This window comes from Saimiri boliviensis, chromosome 12 (assembly GCF_048565385.1).
Source record: "Saimiri boliviensis isolate mSaiBol1 chromosome 12, mSaiBol1.pri, whole genome shotgun sequence".
Classification (NCBI taxonomy): Eukaryota; Metazoa; Chordata; class Mammalia; order Primates; family Cebidae; genus Saimiri; species Saimiri boliviensis.
The window spans coordinates 81,141,765-81,156,337 of NC_133460.1; the positions used below are offsets into that span (position 1 = coordinate 81,141,765).

Here is a 14,573-nt window from a genome sequence, read left to right on the forward strand (position 1 = left end):
ACAGTGTTAAGTGTGCCAAAGCACATTGAGCAAAATCCTTAATCCCTTTTATGTTACATGCACACGTGCACACATGCACACGTGCACACATGCACACATGCACACGCACACACTCGCACACATGCACACGCATACACATGCACACATGCATATGCACAGCCTGAGCACAAGCACAGTAAGTCTGGAAAGAATCCAGCAAACCGGTAATGACGGGGATCCTTGGGGCCGGGATAACAGGGGATTTTCACCTTCCACTTTATACAATTATGAGCTACTGGACTTTTTTTTTTTTTTAAACAACAAGCAGCATTAGTTTAATCAACAAAAACAATAAAAATATTCCCATTCTGACAATAAAATAACTATTCTAGGTAGATGCAAAGTACTATTGGCCCTCAGAGAAAAATGATCAGGATAAAAATCACTTTGCCATAAAATCACACTAGAAAAAAACACACACAGCAAATTTCCCTCATTCTCCATTTAATATTAATTTTTTTAGAGACAGGGTCTCACTCTATTGCCCACACTGGAGTGCAGTAGCGTGATCTTGCTCACTGCAGCCTTGACCTCCCAGGAGGCTCAAGTGATCCTCCTGCCTCAGCCTCTCAAGTAGCTGGGACCACAGGGGTGACATGACTAGCTCCCCACTCTCCACTTTAATCACAAACCCTCCCAGGTCAATCTTCTCTCTGCAAATATTTATAATAATGAGGAAGAAGCAGATGAAATTTATTAAGCATTTATTATGTGCCAGGCAGTGTGCTAGCACTTTGCATATATTCTTTCTTTTCATCCTCACGGCATTACTCTGAGGTAAGGGTTATTGCTATTTGCATTGCCTCAGATGAAGAAACTGAGGCTCAGCATAAGGATGCAAGCCCAGGCAGTTGACCCCAAAGCCTGTGACCACAGTCAAAGCTCTCACCACCCTTTTGGGAACAAAGCCCTGCTGAGGCTCCGGATCTCCTCTAAGGCCCTGGGAGACGGCTCCGGGCTCTGCCATCTTTGTACGTCTCCACCTCCGCTCTGCCGATGCTAGCCAGTGCCTTCTGGGTAGAAGGTCCTAGCCCACCTGTGGGGGATCTAAGTCCAGGTGGGATGTAGGCGCTGTGTTCTCTCCCGGGAGCTGATAGGGATATCGGCTCTATCAGCTCCCAGGAGAGAAGGGAGAAGACAGACCTGCAAGTTCTTAGGTCATGTCCACCTTGAGCAAGTGGCATGAGGAAGAAGGCAGGGCTGCTGGGCTTCCTGCGCCCCAGCATCCTCAGGCAGCCTTCCCTCAGCACAATGCTCTAGTAGCTGGGCGTGCAGCTGGTGTGGTGGCTGGCCACTGCCTCACTACTCTTTGGGGTCTCGCACTCCCATCTGCCAACCTTGGCCCCCAAGGGACAGCAGGGGAGCTCAGAGAGGCAACCCGGTTATTCTTGATAGTGGGCCAGCGTCAACTCAGTGAGACCCAAACCCGGCACACCGAGACTCAAAGGCTTTACTGGATCCTGCACAGATACCACTCCTGCCTTCTAAATGAGTATGCCCCACCTAGAGCGTAAAGTGGGGCAACCACTTCAGAGAACTCTTTGACAGTACCTAAAGCTGAGCTATATGTGCCCTGTGACCCAGCGGCCCCACTCCTGGGCACAGGCCCAGTGGAAATGAGTGCTTGTGTTCACCAAAACACGATATCCAAGAATGATGGCAGCAGCTTTGTTTATCATAGCCCAAACCACACACAGCCCACACGTCTGTCAACTGAAGAACAAATAAATCCGGGTCCGTTCATACAAGAGAATACTGCACACCAATGAAAAAGAACAACACGGCAACGTGAGTGAATTTCAGTCACAGGTTGCATAAAAGAAGACAGACACAGAGTAATACAGACTGTGTGACTCCATACAGGTAAAAGGAATCTGTGGCGATAGAGGTGAGACCAGTGGCTACTCTGGGATGCGAATTGACTGGGAGGGGTGTGAGGAGTCTCTGGAGTCTGGAATGTTCCTTATCTTGATCTGGGTGGTACCCATGGGCGTGTACATATGTAAAAGTTCATCATGCTGTATGTTTGAGATATGTGATGTTCACTATTTTTAAGTAACACTATAAAAAAGGTTTTAAAATATTTTAACTGCACACACAAGATTACAGTCAGGTCAGCTTCTCTAGGCCTCCAGGTAAGAACTGGGGAGAAAAGTGTGATTAGATGGAGTGGTAGAAATATGCAAAGATGCTTCCTTTGGTTGGAGCCTAAGTAAGGTTCTGGATATATTGGTACTAAAAATAATTGAAAACTCTATTTAAAATGTGAATAGACTTTCAGACCATATGTGAGACCTCAAAAATCCTAAGAAATGTCACTCATGAAACAAGACACCAAAAAGAAATCCTAAAGTACGGAACTGCTCCACCTTCCTCCCAGCCACCGGTGATGAGATCCCCATAAGGTCCTGGCAATGTCAGCTCTCATCCACCACCCCCTGCAGGGAGCCTTGAAGGCAGGTCCCTGTAGCCACTTGGGTTCCTCATGAACCTCAGGAGATGCCTCTGCCCTGGGCATGCCCACCCACTTCCCTCCAGGTTCCAGAGATCTTCCTGGATATCACCATGTACATCAGCAGCCTGAGAGAGGGGTTGCCTGATACAACCCTCCCCGCAGCACCATCCCCACTGCAATCAGCATAGTGAGGCTGCCCAAGCAGCCAGCCAGGGACCCAGCACCCCAAGGGCACCTGGTGGGCTGCAGAGAGCAGTGGGAGAGGGGACTCCACTAAGGCACCTCTGATTCCAAGCTGAGCGAGTCATGCTCCTATTCATCAGAATCCTACAGCCAAGAGGGCAAAGCCCGAGCTCATGATCTCAGCAGGCACGCCCTTCCCCGTCTACCCCAGCCAACTTCTCCAGACGCATCTCCTGCCACAGCCCACCCTAACAGGCTGCCCTCCAGTGACTTGCACTTTACCTTTGTCCCTCAAAAAAAGAGAGTCCCCTCATTCTTCCTGCCTTTGCAAAAGGCTCTCCTTCCACCGGAAATGTCCTTTCTCCCACTTAGGACTCCTACTCACCCTTCATGACCCCACACACGAGTGCGCATTCACAAGACACCAGGCAGGCTTCTCCACGCACTCTGTCTTCCCACTGCTCTTGGTTTCTTACACATTTGCTATGGGGTGTTATGGTTACCTGTTCACATTTCACTTGACTCTCCACTCTGGAAGTGCTGAACGCCGAGGCCAGAGTCCTAAGAACCAACATGGAGCTCCAGCCTGAACCCTCTGATAGAGGCAAATGGAGATTTTTGTAGAAGAATCAGCAAACTTGGAAGCCCCAGCTCCACTGGCTCCAGTGGAGAAGGAGGGATGACCTTTCTGATTTTCCACAAATAGGGGGGCACTGGACTAGCAGGTCGAATACCAGTGACTCATGGTCCACATCTCCCCCTGCTGGAGTCCCCTGGTCCCTCCTATCTGGGCAGGAGAAGGGAGGATGCAGTACCTACCGGTGCTGTGTTCCGCTGCCCCCACGGACGGCTTGGTCCAGTCTCTGGCTTTGTCGATGTGAAATAGCTTCAAGTCATCTTCATCTAAGGCAATGTCTCCCCAAAAGACAGCTGGGAAGAGAACACATAAGTGAGTGAATTTACAGTGGATTCGCCAAAGTCAAGAAAAATGGACTTGCTAATGCCCCAGAGGGCACTGGGTATTGGGTAGTAAACTTTGGAAGAGACAGCCCATCCAGTAAAATTTCTCCTTGAGCCTAAGAGACAGGGCTGGTAGAGGCAAAGGAACAGCCGGTATTAGTTCTGTGCATCAGAGCCCTGGGGCTGGGCCAACCACCATGAAAATCTAAATCCTAAGTCTGTAAGTTATTTTAAAAGGTCACCTGTCTTATCCTCACTCCAGGCAGCTCTGAGCAAAACCACCACAAAAAGACAGCTGCTTTTTTCTTCTTTATGGTCCCCAGGATACAGAAGAAGATGAACAATGTGATAAATTATACTGTTGTTCATAATTTTTGTTGCCCTTCCCTGGGGGAAGATTATAGTTCCCTGCCCCATTGGTGTCAGGATGGGACACACAGGCTGCTCTAGTTCAGTGTGAGCAGACGCTTTAAGAGCTAGTGCATGATTCACTGTGTCCTCTTTGTCCTGCCCCAGAAGACAAGCGGTGTTCCAGACAGGGTTCTTCTGGGTTCATGCGGATCACCCTAGCTTCTCGTAAAGACGATGTATAGCAGTGTGGCTTATCGGGACGGATATGTAGCACGGGTTAAAAAATGAAAACACTGTTTTTTTGTAGGGGAGAGGATGGAATTTTTTTTTTTTTTTAAGAGAAACGGAGTCTTGATCTGTAGCCCAGACTTGAGTGCACTGTCACAATCATAGCTAACTGCAACCTCCCAAGCCTGGGCTCAAGCAATCCTCCCACCTCAGCTGCCTGAGTAGCTGGGACTCCAGGCACGGACACAACACGTGGCTAATTTTGAGAATCTTCTGGTAGAGACAGGGTCTCACTATGTTGTGCAGTCTCAAATACTTCTCCTGCCTGGGCCTCTCAGAACTCTGGGATTACTTATTACATATTATTACATGTTTTCATAATCTTCTGAGATTCATGGGCATTTACTGGAGCACAACCTCTTTAACCACACTAATACAGAAACTGCTATCAGAAATAGTATGTTCTGTAACAAAAATCCACTGTCTTTGGACCAGGTGTCAAGAAAACTGTTACTAGAGGCTGAAAGGAAGTCGTGTCTATTACGCGGTGGCAGTGACGAAGCCTCCGGTAAAAGTGCTGCCTGCCTTCACTTGGAAGGCAAATGAGGAGCTGAACGCGCTATGGTTTCAAATGAAGAGACGGAGTAGGAACATTGACAGTGTGCCTTGGTTGTTATCAACTATGTTTGACAAGGTACTACAAGAAAGAAACGGGCTCAAAAAATGGATAAGTTTTTTAAGAATGACAAAGAATAGAGGGTCTAAAACTTCAGAGTCTTAGAGAGTTGGAAGAGCTAACCTATTCCCATAACTACATGGGGAAAAAAAAAGCTGAGGACTTCGAGCAACAAAGGTTGATGAAAATTCAGCTTTGAAAAAGGCAGCCCATCCAATAAAATTGGCTTTCTTTTTTTCTGCAATAGATATAATCTTTCTTTAATCGATGTAATCTATTGAAGGAAGAAGAATAAAATTTGTGGAGCAATGAAGAACCAAGCCCTGTACCCGACACATAGATGCTTTCCCTGCGGAGATCAAATATAGCTTTTGAAATCTGAAACTCAATAATCCATCCAAGCTGTCCATGTTATAAAATCTATAAACTGGCTCATGCTTCTCCCTGTACTTGACACATAGTGGTGATTTCTCTGCAGAGGTTAAATATAACTTTTGAAAATTTGAAACCCACGTCATCTATCCATGCTGTCCAGACTGAAATATATGAACTGAGACTCATGCCCCTCACAGCACTCATTTTTATATTTCTAGGTGGGAGTTTCCCAGATCTCCATCCCCCTTTCTTATTTAGCCACAAGCCATAGAGGCTTGTAGGGTAGTGTTGAAAACAGCCTTTATAGAAAATTGGAAGTTTCTCTAAAAAGTAACTTAAATTTATCATGAGACCCAGCAGTTCATTTCCTAGGGATCTTCCCCCCAGCAATTCAATTCCTAGGGATCATCCCGAGAGAGATGAAACATATGTCCATACAAAGACATACTCAAATGTGTATGGCAGCCTTCATAATAGTCTTAATCTTGAAACATCCTAAACATTCATCAGCTGTTGAATGGATGAACAGGATGTGACATAGCTATACAATGGAACTATGTAGCAATTAAAAGGAACAAACTATAGACACATGCTCCAACAGGTATGAATCTCAAAAAACATGTGAAATGAAAGAACCATTGCCAAATACTACATACTATGTAGTATTGAATCACATATTATGTGATTCAATTTATATGAAATGTCTAGAAAAGGTAATTTATAGAGCTAGAAAGATTTGCAATCACCTAGGGCTGGGGGCAGAAACAAGGATTGACTGTAAATGAACATGTGGAAATTTGGCGGGTGCTGGAAATGCTCTAGAACTGGATGGTAGTTATGGTTACATAACTATGAATTTACTAAAATCACACATATGCTTACAATAAGTGAATTACACAGTATGTAAATTATACCGAGGATGTCTGTTAAAGAAAAAACAAATTCAGTCTTGTAGCAAGAACCAACCAAGATGATACCTGGTAAATCCTTTCAGTTGCGAAATAATTGTTCAGATAAAGAAAACTAAGAATGTGTTTCTCTTTCGGAAGTTTCATAAGTGCAAGGCAGCAGTAATTAAGTCTGGAGAGAGACAGACATGTTTAGAAAATAATTGTATGTGGCTATGGTACACAGAGCTGAACCAAACAGATAAGAAGATGACTAATGTTGTAGAAAAGTATAGGACCCAAAAAAGTCATTATCATGGCCTATGAGAGGCTGCCACTGTTTGACACTTAAAATGACATAAAATTACCCTTGGGCCCCCATCCTTGCATGGGAAAGAAACAGGCTGAAAAATCTGCCCCCTAAAGGGCATAGTCTCTGATGCTCTCTTCAGATATGGTCAATAAGAATAAGAAAACAGGAAGGGTGGGACCTCCCAGAGTGTGGAGCTCAAAGGCACGGAGGGAAAAGGAATGGAGAGCTATTCCCAGGAGGTGGCATTGGGGCCTCTTGAAGGAACCTTCCCCATCCTAGGGGTCCCTTGCAACATGTGCCCAGCCTGATTTCAGAACTCTTATGGATCAGTCACTGTTGTGCCTCCCAATCTTCCTCTTTCCAGATGGAAGTGTTTGTTACAGTTATCCTGTCCCTTATCCATCATTGTACATTGAGTATGTATTTGGTGGGGTGGGCAAGTATATGATTGTTTTAAAGTTCACAAATCTCTGGATGAAGAGGAGTCACCTCCTGACTTAGCATAGAGATGATCACAAGATCTTGGAGTTGGAGCCTGGTACCATGACTGGACAGGACTCTGGGAAAAGGTAAGTGTGTTGTATACATGGGAGGAGAAGGAAAACAAGTATTTGTCACAAGATGGGAGGAGGCCTGTGACAGTCTATTATTGTTCACTTTTGCTGCTTCTCCTGGGTACAAATTATAATTCCCCCTCTCTCAGATGTCAGGCTTCACCATGTGATTTATTTTTCTTATTATTTTTTTTGAAATGGAATCTCTTTCTGTCACCCAGGCTGGAGTTCATTCCCGCGATCTTGGCTCACTGCAATCTCTGCCTTCCAGGTTCAAGCGATTCTCATTCCTCTGCCTCCCATGTAGCTGGGATTACAGGTGTGCAACACCACGCTGGCTAATTGTTTTGTATTTTTAGTAGAGACAGGGTTTCACCATGTTGACCAGGCTGGTCTGGAACTCCTGACCTCAAGTGATCCTCCTGCCTCGGCCTCCCAATGTGCTGGGATTACAGTCATGAGCCACTGTGCCTGGCCCACCACGATTTTTTTTTCTGATTAATGAAAGTGAGGGGAAGTGACATGTGTCATTCCCAAGCAGAACCTATACGACCCAGCACATTGTTTGCCATGTTCTCTTTTCCCAAAGCCATAAGACAAAGAATGTTGCAAAAACAGACTGCTCTATCAGGCAAAGACACAGAGTGAAGATGATACGATCCAGGCTGAACACGTAACATGAGACAGAAACTTCGGTGGTTATAAACTATGGATACTTAGGGATTATTTAATACTGTATCATAATCTAGATTATAATGATTGACACATACGGGCTTTGCAAAATGATCTGTATTTGTATTCTGGCTTGGAAACTTACTAGCTCTGCAACCTCGCACAAGTTACTCAGCCTCACTGAGCCACAAATGATTCATTATAAATAGAGATAATATTGTCTATTCTGGAAACCTGTTGAGAAAATTAAATGAAATCATGTACACATAAGTACACACACACACACACACACACACCCACCCCACGGCTTTCTTTTTTTCTTCAACAGATACAATCTTTCTTCAATAGATGTGATCTATTAAAGGAAGAAAAATAAAATTTGTGGAGCAATGAAGAACTGAGCCCTGTGCCCAACACATAGATGCTTTCCCTGTGGAGATCAAATACAACTTTTGAAATCTGAAACCCAAGTAATCCATCCAAGCTGTCTATGTTACAAAATCTATAAACTGGCTCATGCTTTTCCCTGTACTTGACACATAGTAGGTGATTTTTCCACAAAGGTCAAATATAACTTTTGAAAATTTGAAACCCGCGTCATCCATCCACGCTGTCCAGACTGTGAAATATATGAACTGAGACTCGTGCCCCTCACAGCACTCATTTTTATATTTCTAGGTGGGAGTTTCCCAGATTTCCATCCCCCTTTCTTATTTAGCCACAAGCCACTAGCGGCTTTTAAAAGAAACAATTGTGCAAAAGAATAAAGTTGAATTCCTACTTCACACTATATACCAAATTTAACTCAAAGGGAATCAATGACCTAAATGTAGGAGCTAAAACCGTAAAATTATTTGAAGAAAACATCAGCATAAGTCTTATCATCTTGATTTGGCAATAGCATAGATATAACATCAAAAACGGGCCGGGCGTGGTGGCTCATGCCTGTAATCCCAGCACTTTGGGAGGCCGAGGCAGGTGGATCATAAGGTCAAGAGATCGAGACCATCCTGGTCAACATGGTGAAACCCCGTCTCTACTAAAAATAAAAATAAAAAAAATTAGCTGGGCATGGTGGCATGTGCCTGTAGTCCCAGCTACTCAGGAGGCTGAGGCAGGAGAATTGCCTGAACCCAGGAGGCGGAGGTTGCGGTGAGCCGAGATTGCGCCATTGCACTCCAGCCTGGGTAACAAGAGCGAAACTCTGTCTTAATAATAATAATAATAATAATAATAATAATAACATCAAAAGCACGAGCAACCAAAGAAAATATATATAAATCGGATTTCATCAAATTTATAAAATTTTGTGCATTGTGACATTATCAGAAAGGGAGGACATTATCAAGAAAGTGAAAAGACAACTTACAGAATGACAGGAAATTTGTGCAAATCATATATCTTAGAAGAGTCTAGAATCCAGAATATAAAATGAACTCTTACAATTGACCAACAAAAAGGCAGCCCAATTAAAACTAAGCAAAGGATTTGAAAAAACACATCTGTAAGGAAAAGATATAAATGGCCAACACATGAAAAGATGCTCAAAAGCATTAGTCAATAGTGAAATGCAAATCAAAAGCACAGTGAAGTACCACCTCACAGCCATTAGGATGGCTAAAATAAAAAATTAGAAAATAACAAGTGTTGACTGAATACAATAAATGTCTCTCAAGTTAAAGCTTTTCTTGGGGACTCAAACTCTGTACAAGGCAGTCTACCTGACAATTCCTCGAATTCTGACTGTCATCTAGAACTCCCTTGAAATGTCTGACAAGGTTGGCTTGGTCAAAGATGTAGAAACCATCTTTCTCCATCTGCATCAGCTGCCTGCACCAAATCCTTCCCACTTTCTTGATTTGGCACAAGACGGTCTACAGCGCAGCACCATTTTTCCCCCAGCGAGAAAGTGTCCAGTGTCAATTATGGCAATGGCAATGTCAGGCAATCAGGAATACTTCTCAAACATACTGCGAGAAGCCAGAAAGAAGCAAGAGGGTGGGAGAAGGGAACAGATGAGCAGGCACTGGGAAACCACGCGAGCCACGGAGGTCACATCGTGGTCTTCCAACTTCTGGGCTCATGTGTTCCTAAATCATTCTGGAAAGCTACATATCCCTTTGTTAGCCTGACACTTCAGATTTTTCACAATGTTTAAAAACTTATTTTGCTCATGAGAAGAAAGTAAGAAATATTTTATAAGATGAGGCATGACTACATGTGGAATAAATGTTCATGACATGGTTTGGTAAAATAGCTTTAACTACTTTATGGAATCGCATGCTGAAACTGAAAGAAAACAAGAAAAATGTTCATCATGGGTTTTATCCACACAGTTTGAAAAATTTAGAGGTCCAGGGAACAGTCTAGTTACACTTAAGAGAATCACTATCATTAACTTACCCTACTTCGGTTGTTCTGAATTCAAAATACTACCCCCTGCCCTAAGCAGTTCCCTTAATAGAAATTCCTGTACATGAAAGAGACAGAAGAACTGCAGGTCTAAGATGCTCTGACTCCTCATTGAAGAAGGCTGCTCTGTAACCAACCATTTCTCGTTTTTCCTTTAACACTCAGGGGTCTTGGAAACAGTGGGATTCCGGATGGGTTGCGGTAAGCCTCTCTTCCGTGAAGTGCAGGAAGGGCCCCGTCTCCAGCATCCTCCAGCCGTCTTTAAGTATAGAGCCCTAGACGGATGCTTCAGAACCTGGAGTTCACTCCCTTGAACTGTCTGTAGAGAGCACCCCTGGGAAGTCCAATGCCCCCGCACACCTCAGTTTGAAGGCAGAGCATGGCGGAGGGGCCAAGCAGGGCAGAGCAGCAGGGAGCCGCTCTGCAGCAACCCTCTCCCAAAGTCAAAGGGCTGCTGGGAAACTCCCCCCACACTGTCCCCTGCGCCTGCTCAGCTGGCTTGGTCTCTACCTCCTCATGCCCAGGGCTCAGGTGTCCTCCTGACACCAAAGAGTGGGTGCCCCAGGCTGATTCCCTTGCAGGAGAATTCTCCACAAAGGTCGTTCACCTGGGAGGCAGGCTCATTCAAACCCTGTACTTTTAAGCCAGAAAGACCTGGGTTCCAATCCCAGTGCCATCACTGAAGAGCTGTGTGACCTCGGGTAACTCACTTGGTCTCTCTGAGCCATGGTTTCCTCATGTGGAAATAGAGGGGCCTAACTGGTAGAAGTGTGTGAGAATTAAACGACATGAGGTCTGTTACCAGTGGGTGCTGGGCCTGGCCTGTGGCAAGCACGAAGTGAAGAGCGTGCCACTCCAACCTTCACTGGGCTCCTCCTGGTTCCTGTCTCTCTCCCTCCCCTACCTGTCCTCATCCAGAAAACCCTACCCTGCAAAACTCAACTCGGCTTCCATCACCAGTATTTGCCCTCCCAACCCAACACACTCTTTCCTTTCTCTGTATTCCTTTAGGACAAACAGTCTTAACCAGACAATATTAACCAGACAGTGGGGGCTCAGTCGTGCTGCTATACTCACCTAACACCGAGCCAGCACAGGCCAGGCTTTGGCAGGTAGGGCAGGGGCTGGAGGAGGTGAAGTTGGGGGAGCGGGGAGATCATGTTCTCTGTAGTGCTTTACAGTTAGCTCTGGATTGTACATATGCATCACTGCTTTTAGATTTTGCATCACCCCATATTGATCTCGCTCCACTTTTACCGATTAAGAACCTGAGACTCAGAAAAGAGAATGGCTTGCTTAGGGTCACAGGGCCGGCCAGCAGCAGAGCCAGAAACCCCAAGCCAGGCTTCTTCCCAGTCCCCCAGCGGCTTCCTCAGCTCCTAGGATGTACTCAGCTTCCCAGATTGTGCCAGAGTCTACATGCCCTGAGGACAGGTTCCCATGTACATTTCACTTGTGAAATCCCATTTTATACTCGCCAAGGAAAGTCATCACATGGTGCTGTGTGGGCCTAGCAGATGACAGTGAAGGAACCAAATCAGATACCCTCTGGCTCACGTCCTGCCTGGGAAGCCTTGGACAAATAACTTCACCTCTCTGAGCCTCAGTTTCTTCATCTTGCAAGTGGGAATAAAGAGTCATAATATCTTCCACATGGGGTTGTTTCGAGCATCAACTGAGATCATGTGGATCCAGGCTCAGCATAGGGCTAGCACCAGGCCCCACTCAGCCAATATGAGATGGAAGAGCTGCACCCTGCAAGCACTGAGGTCGCCAGCCATGGCCCATTTCAATGGTGATGTGCAGAGATGTTTTCACACATTTGATCCCCTTGGGAGGCACTAACTTAGCGCTAGCGTGCCCAGCCCAGGGCGGCCGTTACCCAAAGCAGCCGAAAGAGGGCGTGGCCTGGCCCTTCCGCAGCACCTGCAGGAAGTCCCTATGGCGTGGGACTGGATCCTAGCCCACCTCAGAGCCCAGGGAGCCCCTTCCCATGCCAACCCGGGCTCCCACGCTGCAGTCCTGCACACTCTTCCCTTGTGTTCTACAGATCCTGCCCCATGATCTCACAGACAGTTCCTGTGGATCCTGCTCAAAGACAGTCCAAGAAGGCCACCTGCCCTCCACTCAGAGGGGACGCAGTCCATGGCATAAGTCCTCAGCGCTGGCCCTCAAGCTCACAGATATAGCCTTCCAGCCACAGTGGCTGCACCCAAGACACAGGTCCAGAGGTCAGCTAGAGTCTCCAAGTGACCACCACCTTCCATTGACAGCAGCATGTTCTGCAGGGGTCTGAGGGATTTGTTCAAGTCACACAGTGAGTCATTTGGCAGAGTGAAGACTCAAGTCCAGGACCACTCATGACACTGGGGTCTGAACCAGCAAGGCCCGCATGCCTCTGCAAGCCAGGGATGGAAACCCCTGTGTGGAAGGAAGAAGGAACTGCCTTTGATGCTCTAAATCTGTGGTAGGGAGCCACCACCCCAGACTCCTGACACATGTTCTTCATAGCAGAAGTACTTCTGTTATATGAAATGTGTGTCTTCAGAGAGAAGAGCAGGACACTAAGGGTTAAGTTCAAAACCACCATAGCCCAGGAACAGCAAAGTGCACTGTGACTAATTGTGATGTGTGCCATGGGCATAAGTGCAGAGGGCAACCCTCATGGCACACATTTGCTATCCTTGCTTTCCTTATTAAGAAGGAAATAAGGGTAATGCTGCTGCAGGACAGAAAACAGGAGTTTGGTATCAAAGAAGCTGCTTTTCCTAGATAATTTAAAAGAATAAACTAAAAAGTAATCCCAAACCAGGTGCAGTGGCTCACACCTGTAATCCCAATACTTTGGGAGGCCAAGGTGGGACATCTGCTTGAGCCTAAGAGTTTGAGACCAGCCTGGGCAACAAAGTGAGACCACTGCCTCTACAAATAAATAAAAAAATTAGCTGGGCATGGTGCCACACACTGGTGACCCCAGCTACATGGGAGGCTGAGGCAGGAGGATCACTTGAACGCAGGAGGTCGAGGCTACAGTGAGCCATGGTGGTGTCACTGCACTCAAGCCTACAGAGCAAGATCCTGAGAATGAAAGAAAGAAAGAAAGAAGAGAGGGAGGGAGGAAGGAAGGAATGGGAAGGGAAGGGGAAGGGAAGGAGGAAGGGAGGGAGGGAGGGAGGGAGGAAGGAAGGAAGGAAGGAAGGAAGGAAGGAGGGAAGGAGAAAGAAAGAAGAAAGAGAGAAAGAAAGAAAGAGAGAGAGAAAGAGCGAAAGAGAGAAAAAGAAAGCCAGCGATCCCATCAACATGGCACCCACTAACCACATGTGGTTACTGGGCATTGAAATGTGATTAATATAATTGAGGAACTGAATTTTACATTTTATTTTCTTTTAATTAATTTAAGTTTAAATTGCCACATGTGGCTAGCTATATTATAAACATAATATAACATATATAACATAAATTATAAGTGATATAATACAAAGTTCTATTACTTATAAAATAAAATCATATAAAAATTATATTTAAAATAACATATCTAAGCCAGGCATGGTGGCTTACGCCTGTAATCTCAGGCCGAGGTGGGCAGAACAGTTAAGGTCAGGAACTCAAGACCAGTCTGGCCAACATGATGAAACCCTGTCTCTACTAAAAAATACAAAAATTAGCCTGGTGTGGTTGTGCACACCTGTAGTCCCAGCTACTTGGGAGGCTGAGGCAGGAGAATCACTTGAACCCAGGATGTGGAGGTTACAGTGAGCTGAGATTGTGCCACCACATTCTAGCCTGGGCAACAGAGTGAGAGTCTATCTCAAAAAAAATTTTTTTTAAATTAAAATAACATATCTAGGAACAACCTTGATGACAAAAATGTGTTACTAAGTCAAGAAATGTAAAATCCTACTAAAAGCTATAAAAAGTGACTGACATAAAAGTTGAGAGGGCCAGGCATGGTGGCTCATACCTGTAATCCCAGAACTTCGGGAGGCCGAGGCAGGCGGATCACTTGAGGTCGAGAGTTTGAGACCAGCCTGACCAACATGGAGCAATCCCGTCTCTACTAAACATACAAAATTAGCCAGGTGTGGTGGCACATGCCTGTCATCACAGCTACTCGGGAGGCTGAGGCAGGAGAATTGCTTGAACCCGGGAGGTGGAGGTTGTGGTGAGCCGAGATCACACCATTGTACTCCAGCCAGGGCAACAAACACAAAACTCCATCGCAAAAAAAAAAAAAAAAAAAAAAAAAAAAAAATGTTGAGACATGTTTCTGATAAGAAAGACTATTGTAAAGAACCATTAACTCTTTCCAAATTATGTGCAGGTTTAATACACTATACACTTCAATCAAAATCCCAATTTTTAAATTATTGGCAAGATGATATTGATGTTAATCAGCACAATCAGGTGAGAACAGCTGAGGAAGAGCGCCAAAGGAGGACTGGCCTTATCAGACATCAAGACATGTTAT

The 14,573-nt window shown here is 45.4% G+C and overlaps 1 protein-coding gene across 1 annotated transcript in view; it reads right to left on the bottom strand.

The window, feature by feature from the left end:
- The window catches only part of TLL2 (tolloid like 2), a 150,118-nt gene that overhangs the window by 113,110 nt on the left and 22,435 nt on the right, over nucleotides 1–14,573 (bottom strand). The window contains exon 2 of the mRNA XM_003922346.3: nucleotides 3,497–3,607. Within this exon, the coding sequence (XP_003922395.1) occupies nucleotides 3,497–3,607 (111 nt within the window). The remainder of the gene's footprint in view (nucleotides 1–3,496; nucleotides 3,608–14,573) is intronic.